The 12,188-nt window shown below is 46.7% G+C and overlaps 1 protein-coding gene and 1 non-coding gene across 2 annotated transcripts in view; both read left to right on the forward strand.

Annotated features, from left to right (window-relative positions):
• Nucleotides 1-12,188, forward strand: part of INSR (insulin receptor) — a 274,711-nt gene that overhangs the window by 190,718 nt on the left and 71,805 nt on the right. The window contains exon 6 of the mRNA XM_063914392.1: nucleotides 11,157-11,371. Within this exon, the coding sequence (XP_063770462.1) occupies nucleotides 11,157-11,371 (215 nt within the window). The remainder of the gene's footprint in view (nucleotides 1-11,156; nucleotides 11,372-12,188) is intronic.
• LOC134938538 (5S ribosomal RNA) lies at nucleotides 5,990-6,108 on the forward strand. The gene has a single exon (XR_010181079.1). It is a non-coding gene; the product is annotated as a 5S ribosomal RNA (ribosomal RNA).

Consider the following 12,188-nt stretch of genomic DNA (forward strand, 5'->3'; position numbering starts at 1 on the left):
ATTATCTTCTTGACTCCAGAGGTCCGTCTGTCGCTACACTGGTGGCTCCGGGACCAACAATTGTGCAGGGGTCGTCCCTTCTGGATATCCAACTGGGTCCTGTTGATGACAGATGCCAGTCTAAGAGGTTGGGGCGCGGTGCTGGAGCAACACTCCCTTCAGGGTCGGTGGACCAAGGAGGAATCTCTCCTCTCGATCAAGATTCTGGAATTGCGGACGGTCTTCAATGCGTTGAACCTGGCCCAGCATTTAATTCAGAACCGTCCTGTTCAAGTACAGTCGGACAACGCCTCCACAGTGGCTTACAGAAATCATCAAGGCGGCACTCGAAGCCGTTTGGCAATGAAGGAAGTCTCACGGATTCTACGTTGGGCGGAACGCCATCTACCGGCCATATCGGCAATATTCATTCCGGGAGTACTGAATTGGGAAGCGGACTTTCTCAGTCATCAGGACGTGCATGCTGGCGAGTGGGGCCTCCATCCAGAAGTGTTTCAACTCCTCGTGGAAAATTGGGGTCTTTCAGACGTGGATCTGATGGCGTCTCGACACAATCATAAGGTTCTGGTCTTCGGAGCAAGGACAAGGGATCCTCAAGCAGCATTTGTGGATGCGCTGGCGGTGCCATGGAGGTTTCGGCTGCCGTATGTGTTCCCTCCGGTGTCACTCCTGCCCAGGGTAATTCGGAAGTTCAAGCAAGAAAAAGTAAATCTGCTTCTCATAGCTCCAGCGTGGCCCAGACGGCACTGGTTCTCAGACCTGCAGGGCCTATCGTCAGAGCATCCAATTCTACTTCCACAACGCCCAGACCTCCTCGTTCAGGGCCCCTGTGTCTACCAGGACCTAGCCCGGCTATCTTTGACGGCGTGGCTCTTGAAGCTTCCGTCTTGAGGGCTAAAGGGTTTTCTGAAGGGGTCATTAAAACTATGTTGCGGACCCGGAAACCGGCTTCTGCTCGGATTTATCATAGGGTCTGGCATTCCTACTTTGTTTGGTGTGCATCTAACAATTATGACGCTTCCAAGTTTAGTACAGCCAAACTTTTGGCTTTTCTGCAGCAAGGCCTAGATTTAGGCCTGCGTCTGGCCTCCCTCAAGGTTCATATTTCTGCCTTGTCGGTGTGGTTTCAGAGAAAAATTGCGACTTTACCTGATGTTCATACTTTCACTCAGGGTGTGTTGCGTATCCAACCTCCCTATGTCCCGCCTGTGGCTCCTTGGGACTTGTCGGTGGTTTTGGAGGCGTTGCAGGAGCCTCCATTTGAACCTCTTGGTTCAGCTGATCTTAAGTGGCTTTCCCTTAGGGTGGTGTTCTTGCTGGCTATTGCCTCTGCTAGAAGAGTGTCGGGTCTGGGTGGCTTGTCTTGTAGTTCCCCATATCTGATTTTTCACCGTGACAGGGCGGTTCTTAGGACTCGTCCCGGATATTTACCTAAGGTGGTTTCTTCGTTACACCTTAATCAGGAGATTGTGGTTCCGGCCTTTGTCTCTCCTGATTTGTCTCCCAAAGAGTGGTCTTTGGATGTGGTACGGGCTCTCCGTATCTATGTGAAGAGAACTGCTTCTATTCGAAAATCTGATTCTCTCTTTGTTTTGTTTGGATTTCACAAACGTGGCTGGCCTGCTCACAAGCAAACTCTGGCCAGATGGATTAGAATGGTGATTGCACATGCCTATGTGAAGGCTGGTTTCTCTGCTCCTGATCACATTACGGCCCATTCTACTCGGTCTGTTGGACCTTCTTGGGCGGCCCAACGTGGTGCGACCCTTGATCAATTGTGCAAGGCGGCTACGTGGTCCTCAGGGAACACGTTCATAAGGTTCTATGCCTTCGATACTGCCGCTTCCCAGGATGCTTCCTTTGGACGCCGGGTTCTTGTGCCCGCTACAGTGCGTCCCCTCCCATAAGGAACTGCTTTAGGACATCCCCATTGTCCAATCCTTGTGGAGCCCAGTGTACCCCGCAGCAGAAAATGAGTTTTATGGTAAGACCTTACCTTTGTTAAAACTCTTTCTGTGAGGTACACTGGGCTCCACAAGGCGCCCACCCTGACGCACTTAGCTTCTTTGGGTTGGTATGGCATTAGCCGCTGACACTTCTCTTGTCGTGAGAGTGTGGTGTATGTGGCTACTAACCGTTGTCGTCTCTTTTCCTGCTACTACATTGGGCTGGTTAACTAAAAACTGAGCTCCTGTGCTGGGAGGTGGGGTGATATAGGAGGCGGCGCTGTGCATTCTGGGAACAGTCAAAGCTTTGAGCCTGTTGGTGCCTCGGATCAAGATCCTACTCTACACCCCTTTGTCCAATCCTTGTGGAGCCCAGTGTACCTCGCAGAAAGTTTTAACAAAGGTAAGTTCTTACCATAAAACTCCGTTTTTTATTGAGAATGACCGAGACAAACATTACAGAGAAGCAACAGTCCAAATACAGTGACTGATAAAAAACAGAATAACAATAATCGAATAATAATAATATCGGACCATGAGAGAGTGGAAAAATACTCAAAAACAGTGTAATGGGAGAATCTAACATACAGTTATAGAACAGTGTGTCATCGGGCATCCTCAAGGAATGCTTCCAAATATAACGGATAAAGAGGTCAATTCCTGTTTTTTTTGTTTTTTGTTTTTTTCAATGTTTAAAAAAACAAACAAAAAGAAAAACACGTAAGGAAACAAGAAAAAGTACAAACGGGGTAGGGGGGGAAGGAAAGAAGCATGAGAGAAAACAGAAGGATAGTTTGAAATATGAACATAAATATCAGCAGAGTCCGGGTATAGGTAGAGAGTGCGTGAGGTACCACAGGGACCAGATATTGTGAAATTTAGCCACTGAATTATTCCGTAAACTATTGATATATTCCATATCGGCAATATAATTAATCTTAGCCACAAGTGCGGTCAGGGAAAGTGCTTTATGGTCTTTCCAATGTTTAGCTATCAGGGATTTAGCTGCCATGCAGATGTGCATAATGAGCTTATCATGGGTTTTGGGTAAATCCAGGATAGGGGCATGAAGAAGAGCTGTCACTGGAGAGAGGTCAATTCTCTGCCCTAAAGATTGAGTGATGAGTGAACCAACCAAGTTCCAGAAGGGACGAACAGAGGTACAGGTCCACCAAATGTGTAAAAAGGTACCCTCTTCACCACACAGTCTCCAGCATTGATTTGAGGTTGCGGGGAAAATAGAGTGAAATCTAGAGGGAACCAGGTACCACCGGGTATACACTTAATAACAGGTTTCTCTAATCGCCACGTTAATAGATGCTTTAGCAATGCGCAGTCTAATTTCTTCCCATTGAACCTCCTCCAGAGGTTGAGAGAAATTTACTTTCCATGCTAATTTGTGGGGTTCTCGAGGAGAGGTATTAGGAGTTAAAATAGAATTATAGATTGACGAGATGTTCCCCTTCCTGCCAATTGAAAATAGGCACATGCGTTCAAAGAAAGTAGGTGCCCTCAAAGAGGAAGATTTAAGCTGAGAAAACTATGTATTTGAATATACTGGTAATAACACAAGGAGGGAACACCAAGGCGATCCTGACATTCTGCAAAGGATTTCGGGGCAGATTGTCCTTTTAATATGGATGAATTTCGAAATACCATGTGATTGCCATGGTACCGGCATGTTTCGGTCACAGCCTGGAGGGAAAGCTGGGTGGTCCCAGATTGGAGACAGCGGAGAAGGGTATGGGGGAGAGATTATAGGTGGTGCAGAGTTTATCCCTCAACCCTAGGGTGAAGTTAACCGTGGGAATTAGATAGACCGAGGCTGGCCTGCATGACTTGGGGAGCCATAGAAGGGAAGCAAGGTGGTTATCCTGAAGTAAAGCGTTTTCAATATCCACCCATTTTTTAGTCCCCTGGGGAGAATGCCAGAATACCTTGTGATTAAATTAGCATGCCATATAGTAAACTTGTAAATTAAGGTAGCCCAATCCGCCTGATGTTGCACTCTTAGAATAGAGCGTTGCACTCGGGGTTTGCGATTAGCCCAAACAATTTTGTGACATACACAGGATATCAATATTGGGACAGTTTGAAACAAGTATAAAATGCGTGGGAGGAAATTCATTTTGAGGGCGTTAATCCTGCCTATCCAGGATATATATAAACTATCCCATTTGTTCAGATCTTGTGTAAGAGTTTTAATGATAGGAACATAATTGGCCTGATAAAGAGCAGAATAAGATTTAGTGATATTTCTCCTTCATCCACTAGGGGCCACTGGAGTGTAGTTACAATGGGGAGATAGTAGGTGGTATTGGTAGCTGGCACTTTAAAAATTCTCACACTGTGGCTAGCTCCTCCCCTACTATCTCCCCTCCAAGCCAGTCTTAGTTAAGTGCCCGAGGTAGCTGGTTCACTTGGGTTTAGCTGAAGAATTTTCTTCTTTTTTCTTTATTATTTTATTTTTCTTACACACACTCACAGACTGGCAGCTCTGCCACTGCCAGTCTGCACCGTGGGAGCTGCCGGCGGGGTCCCATCGCAGCTGCGTGCGGCTAGGGATGGGCCCCGGCTGAGGGAGACACTGAGCTCTCCTGAGTTGGCGGACACCGCTGCGTGCGGCGCGTGTCGCGGCCACTCCATCCAGCAGAAGATTCCGGCAGCATGGCAGCGGTGAGTATCAAAAATGGTCGGACACCGCTGCGTGCGGCTTGTGTCGGGACCACCCCACCACAGAAGATTCCGGCTGGACGCCGCTGCGTGCGGCGTGTGTCGGGGCCGATCCACCAAGAACACAGTGGTGAGTGAAGTATACTTTATTTGTGGTGGCTATGTATGTTTTTAGAGCAATCTGTTTATTGTTGTACAACCCACTCCAGAAGGGCTCTCTGGGGCTGTAATGTACTTTATTGTATCCTTACCTGTCCTCCTCATGGAGAAACAGACAGGATGATTGGGGGAGGCTGAGTATGTGTTTATACAACCCTGACTGAAAAACGGGTGTGTGTCATTCTGATAACCCTCTGCTCCCCCAGCTCCCCGCACCCCCCGCACCCACTCAGCGCGACTCACAGAGCCGGCACAGGGATCCCGCTCGAGCGCAAAGCAATGTTTAAATTTGGCGCCTTGTACGGAGGGGGCGGAGCTAAGTCCCGCTCTGTAGAGCGAGCTCAGCGCTCCCTGCTCCCAGGCGGCGACTCGCGCTCTGTTCAGCGCAACACTCCCCGGCGGCGGCTAGCAGATACAGGGCTCTACTAGCGCTGTATAGCGGGCTCAGCGCTCAGCGCTCCCCGGCGGTGACTCGCAGGCCCAGCGGAGGGTACAGCTCGCTTCCCGCTTAGTTTTGCAATAAGGCGCCATAGCCGGGGGGCGGAGCTAACTCCTGCTCTGTACAGCGGGCTCAGCATTCTCCGCTCCCCGGCCACTGTTATAGTGTAATAGGCATTTATGTGAGTTTAATGCACATGGTGCTGAGGAGAATGTGATATAGTCAGAGTGGCTCAGCACTAATCCAGTTATCCACTATATAGATTTTATCGCATAGCCCAGAGGAGTTTCACTCTGGCGGCCATTTCCTCCCTGCACAGACCTGGCTTCATATTTGCAGTGTCTCCTATAGCCCAGTGGGCTAATCTTGCATACTCAGAGACAAATACAAATAAAGTCCCAGGTATATTAACAGTTAACCCGCTTTACTCAGCGGGCTCCCAGGTCTCCCCGTCGCTAGGCAACAGCTCTGGGATTTGTAACTTTTCGATACTTCAGGCTGCTGAAATATAGATACATTCCTCCTGCAGTAGAGTCCTCTACCCAGCATTTTCCTACTTGCAAATCAGGGAACCTGCTCTATTACAGTAGCTGGGACTCAGCTCAATAATAATTAAAAGGATCTACTGTGCAGTATTTATTTACCTACGGTGTGTGTGTATATATACATATATAGTTATGTTTGTGCATGTATATATATAGATATATATATTTAAGTGCGTGTAGGTATGTATATAGATAAATCCATAAAATACCAGATATAGGGGATAAAAGCCTACGGCCACACCACCCTGAACACGCCCGATCTCGTCTGATCTCGGAAACTAAGCAGGGTCAGGCCCGGTTAGTACTTGGATGGGAGACCGCCTGGGAATACCAGGTGCTGTAGGCTACTTCCGCAATGTTTTCTAATAACAACATCTTGCACATAACATTTTCCCCCATCTTTCTCACAGGCTGGTCACCATTTTGAAAAGCCAGCGGAACCTCAGAGAAACATCTGGTGCACCTTAATTAGCGGTACACTAAATACAGGGCGGGGTGTTGCCTTCCCTTTATTATTCCTTGTTGTCACTAGTTACTAATGCTATTTGTAATTGTGGAATGCGTGTAAGGCATCAGACAAATAGCGCTGCGGCTCAGTACGCTAGTAGCGGGTATCTGAACAGGGGTTTGAATCCAAACAAAACTTTAAGGAGAACTCCTATAGCCTAGGGCTAAGACTCCTGTCCCACAGCGCAGCGTTGCTGGTTCAGGTCTCCGCTGCTCCAGAAAGTTTATTTTAATCGTATCGGTCACTACACATTATAGTGCAGACCTTACGTAGGGCTCTGTTTATTTAACCCACCTTTTCTCCTTTCGTTTGTCTCTCCTGGGATAGTCGAAGAATTCCCTCTTAGGTGTGAAGTATGCGGCGGAGCCATCTGCTTCGCCCTCCACGCACCTGCACACCCCTGTTTGATCAATGATGCAGGTAATGTCACTATTAACCAGACAATAGCTCATCAGGTAAGCCCTTGGACTTTGGTTTCCAAGGTCACAGGATCAAATCACAGCGGGACCAAACACACCTTTCCAAAAAGAAACTTTGCTAACATTCCATGCATTACTGATGTCTGTTTTCTGTGGATCTGAACCAGTGTCTCAGAATATACAGGTACATAATACAGCAGTTCATCTGATACTGCAGGTAAAGGAGGAGGACACGTCAAGTCCATCAGGGTTCCACGCCATTGACGAAAATGACAGCGACTGGTTCAGTTTCGGATGAGCTGGGCAGGCTCCGGTAGGCGGCCGACAGACACCCGAATACACAATATCAGGTATCAAACAGGGTTTGTTTTCCTATCTTTTCCCCGCAGATGGCAGGAGATGGTATCAGAACCTCTCTAGGGTATACACCTCGGTGTATCGCCGGTCCATCAAGCCGCCGTTTTCCTGAGGCAACCTTGCTCAGGGATCCATCGACATATGCGGCAGCATGGTTCTACCGTATCCGGAGCAGGTAGGTTGGGGAACAATTGTCCTCTAGGTTACAGGATGCTTCGCATCAGGATCAATTGATACTTTGATACAGGTCAGAATCACGATTCTGCTTTATGTTCCTTGGAGGTCTCCATGTCTACAGACTCGGACCCTGCATCTTCGCTTGGGCTGTCTTAACCCGACGACCTCTGGGGCTGCGACAGTGACAAGTAAACATGAAATCCTACGGGGCAGATGGTTCTGGGGAAGGAACTTTCTGCAGGATTTCTTGAACCAATGGAGGTAGGTCCACTTTGATTTCTCCTACTACTGCCCCAGCTCCAAGACAGACCTTTACTGGTCTTCCCTTTAGATTGTTTCGTGCCCTTTCAGGTTTTTGACTCCACACGGGTGATATCTTCGTCGCCAGGGGTTCTCAGGGTAAAAAGGCTGAAGCAGAGGTTCAACATCCTCAGTCCAGTCTGATTTTATGTCATCCTATACACCCATTACACCTGCAGGGTCCCAGGGTAGGCGCAGGTCGATGGGAGAAGGCTTGGGCGGTTACAACCGTCTCAGGAGTCCCTCGGCATGGGTCGGCTGATTTACGATGACAAGACAGTCATACTGCAGGCTGCGCTCCATAGGTTTCTAACCGCAAAGGGTGTTGATCCCTGTTTTACACATATCATTTGAATTAGGACAGTTCTCAGGCCTTTGTTTTCTTTTCACGTTCCGAAGCCAAGTGGCTCGGACAGGCCTATTCTGGCCTTACAATCCTTTTAGTCTGTGATTGCTAGTTTAAACAAGAAAGGGAGTTTTACGTGTCCCTTGTCTTCAGAGATGCCTGTTTACTGATTTCCGTTGGACAGGCTTTTCTCAGATTCCCCCTTAACAGGATTCTCATTTTCACTGTAAGTCCTTTACTCTTCTCTCTTCCGCTCCCACAGAGTTTAGGAAGATAACAGAATAACTCTTTTTCAAGGGCAGTGGGTGACGTTGGTTCCCTAATGGGACAATTTACTGCTACTATCCCACTCTGTACATTAGGTGGCTTCTGAATATCCGGAGGATCCACGAGCTTCTGATTCGACACAGATCCAATTTATGCTCCGCATAGACGTTTCTCAACACGGTCCGTCAGAGGTTTTTTCATTCCTCGGCACCAGAGACTCTATTTCTTCAGTCAAGTTGCGACGTAATGAGTGGTCGCCTCCATTCCTCTCGGAACGGGGGACAACAATCTTGTTTCCAGATCAAGCCACCAGGTCAGACTCCTGGGTGAGGGAACATGCCCCGGAGTTTTGTCAGCTGGTCCGCTGTGGGCGGAGATTTCGGATCGACCTCAGGGCGTTCTGACTGACTCTTTAACCCTTTATTACTCTCGGACGGCAGTAGCCGTGGAGGCCCTCAGGGCTCCGGGGAGTTTTCTGGTTATTCTATCCTGCCTCCTTTTCTATTTCTACTTCATGTTCAGTAACACAGGAGGGGATTATGCGTGCTAGTCCTCTCGGTGGCGCTGGTTGGGCCACGCATGACTTGAAGATACAGATACGCCTGTTGTCAGTAGAGGAGCCTTGGCTCCTACCTCGACGGGACTGTCTACTTCAACAGGCTCCTTTTTTTTTCTCCTTGTTCAATTTTACACTGGTTTCGGTTACCCGTGTGACTGTTCACGAGACCTCAGAAGGGAGGAGTTCCCTAGTTCGGTTAGGCCTACTGGGCTCCGATTTCAGAAGTCTATTACCTCTTCTCGCTTTTGCCACTTTGGGAAAACTTTATGGAACATAATGAAGATAAAAGGGGGTTTTTCCCCCTTCTTCCAGTTACCATTCATCTTTGGTTTCTCTGGGAGGTTTTTTGCTCCGCTGCGCTTCAAACCACACTGACCGGAATTTTAGGTCTCTGCCTTTTTCGCTTTTCTTCCAAATGAGATTAGCCTAGCGGCCGTAAGTTCGGCCTCTTGTTCAGGGAGTACTCTATTGGCAACTCCCCGGGCTCGGCTTCGGCCTCAGCGGTCGTTTCTTCCAGAGGGGAGGTCCATTTTTCATATAAATCTGACACTAGTGGTTTTCAATCCTCTCTGAATGTTGTCAGGGCTCGTCAACTCTCTCTACAGAGGTCTCAGGCTATTCGATGAAGTGTTTTTTCTTCTTTGCTCTGGACGATGCTCCCGTACTAAATAGCCGGGGCCCCAGCATATGCTGGACAGTTGGATACATCTGATCATCAGACAGTCTTCTTGGCGGTTACTAGGGAACCTCCGTTTTCCAATTCAGCGCGCTTTACGCGCATTGTAAGACCTTCGTGGGCAGCCGCCCGCGGGGTCTCCATGAATATTTTGTCGGGCGGCTACTTGGTCAAACCGACATTCGTTTTGTCAAATTCTACAAGTTTGACACTTTTACGGCCTCTGCATCACTGTTTGGCCGAGCAGTTTTTACAGGACTCTCAGCGCTTTCCCACCCGTTTTTTGGGAGCTCTGGGACGTCCCCATTGTAACTACACTCCAGTGGCCCCTAGTGGATGAGGGAGAAATCAGGATTTTGGTACTTACCGATAAATCCCTTTCTCCGATTCCACAGGGGCCACTGGACGCCCGCCCAGCGCTGTTTCTCCTGATTTTTGTTTGATTAACGATTGCAGATCACCATATGACTGCTTGTTGGGTTCAGGCTAGCCTGGTTTTTTGTCAGGTTCTGTTCCAGGTTTAGTTTGTGTTCGCCTGGTTTACAGGGCGTCGTTAACCTCCTCTACCTTACGGTTTGTTTATTACAGCTCTCCTCGGGCACAGTTTAACGTAGACTGGCTTGGAGGGGAGATAGTAGGGGAGGAGCTAGCCACAGTGTGAGAATTTTTAAAGTGCCAGCTACCAATACCACCTACTATCTCCCCATTGTAACTACACTCCAGTGGCCCCTGTGGAATCGGAGAAAGGGATTTATCGGTAAGTACCAAAATCCTGATTTTTGCCGAGGTAAAGTCAATATTGCATAAGTTTGAGGAGGGACATTAAACACTAGCGCCTCTGACTTGGTATGGTTAATTTTATAACCAGACAGGGAGCCATATAAGAGAAGTTCTTTTTGTAAGTTAAGGATAGAAATTAAAGGGTTAGAAAGGGTCAAGAGCACATCGTCCGCAAACAGATATTTTATATACGTTGCTTTCCACATTGACACCCCTGATATCAACATTGGATCGTATACGAGCCGCGAGAGGTTCAATACATAGAGTGCATAGTAAGGGTGAGAGTGGGCAGCCTTGTCGAGTGCCATATTTCAAATGAAACCGGGGAGAGCTGAGGCCATTTGTCATAACCATAGACGAGGGACTAAAATAGAAGGCTCTAACTGCAGTGAGAAAGTGACCTTGATGGCCAAAGGAGGATAACGTGGAAAATAAAAAGGTCCAAAATATACGATCAAACGTCTTTTCGGCATCGAGTGCTAAAGCACCCGCAGACATCTTGGAAGAGGTGATGTGATTAATTAAATTAATGGTGCGCCTGGTGTTATCCGAGGCCTGCCGCCCCAGAATATATCCCACTTGATCAGGGTTTGTCAGTGAAGCTAACACTGAGTTCAGACGGGTGGGAAAGCCTTGATTTTAAGGGGTCTCCTTAGAAATTGGTGACATAGGCTGTGATTTGGGCAGAACAGTAGCGTGGACTAATAATATACATATTATGTATAACATTTTCCAAATAGGAGGCATGTTGGAAGATGACATGTCATGTTACCCATTGTATATATTTATTGTGATCCTATTAATCTACAGTGTTCCCTAATATGTTAGCTCTTTATGAATAAAGGGTAATTAAACAATAATATGCATAGAGATCAGACTCCGAGTTACAGGGATTACATTGTGTTGTGTTTAAATAGATTATGTTCCCCAGGACTGAAGTAAGTGGAGGGACATCAAGATCAAAACCATTCTGAGATAATGAATAGCATGTATTATACATTGCAGTGATTACTCCTTCTATGCTCTGGATAATACCAACCTGAGGCAACTATGGGACTGGCATAAGCACAATTTAACAATCCTAAAAGGAAAGCTTTTTTTTCATTACAACCCGCGACTTTGTCTAAAAGAAATTCGGGACATGGCAAACATCACTGGAGCAGAAGGCCGGCAGGACAAAAATGATATTGCGACCAAGACTAATGGGGACCAGGCATCCTGTGAGTATACTTTTATTTGTACAGTAGATCTGAGCACAATATATGACAACAATTAAGCATACCAAAACCTCATTAACAGTTCAATCCGTATAATTCACATGAATAGTCATAGCAGTTTTTAGTCACAGTAAAAAAAATTAACTGTTCTCCCTAATGGTTATTTGTCAGTACTGACCGCCTTACACAAGAATGTTATAACACATGAAAGATATCTCATTCTCCACAAGAACAACTAATCAAGATATTTAGAGGTGCTAAACTCCCCAAGATTTGCTTTTTCAGATATGAGCCATGAAACTAAAGTACAGTAGATTGTTCTGTGTTGACCTTCCATAACCGTTTTGTTTTAAAAGTAAAGTATTATCTTCACACTTTCTTATAGATACCTAAACCCTCTCTCATATATTAGGACTATGTCCTACTAGGATCTGATACAGGTCGCAAGTGGAGAAATTAGTGATTTGAGCTACTGTGACATCACTAAATCTGCACCTGGGTAGAAGTCAACCAGTGTACACATAGCATAGTAAACTTACTTTGCATTAATGCAGTCAGTCATTTTGTCTTCTTTGCAGATAAGTGATAGAAAGCATGGTACACTTATCTGGTTAAGATTAAATACTAATTTATTACCAATTATTTATTACCAGTTATTTATATAGTGCACACACTCTCCGCAGGGCTTTACAGAGAATACTTCATCAGTCCCTGCTCCAGTGGAGCTTACAATCTCTATTCCCTATCACATGTACTTACGCTAGGGTTAATTTTGTCAGAGCCAATTAACCTACCAGTATATTATTGGATTGTGGGAGGA

The sequence above is a fragment of the Pseudophryne corroboree genome, chromosome 1 (genome assembly GCF_028390025.1).
Source record: "Pseudophryne corroboree isolate aPseCor3 chromosome 1, aPseCor3.hap2, whole genome shotgun sequence".
Lineage (NCBI taxonomy): Eukaryota > Metazoa > Chordata > Amphibia > Anura > Myobatrachidae > Pseudophryne > Pseudophryne corroboree.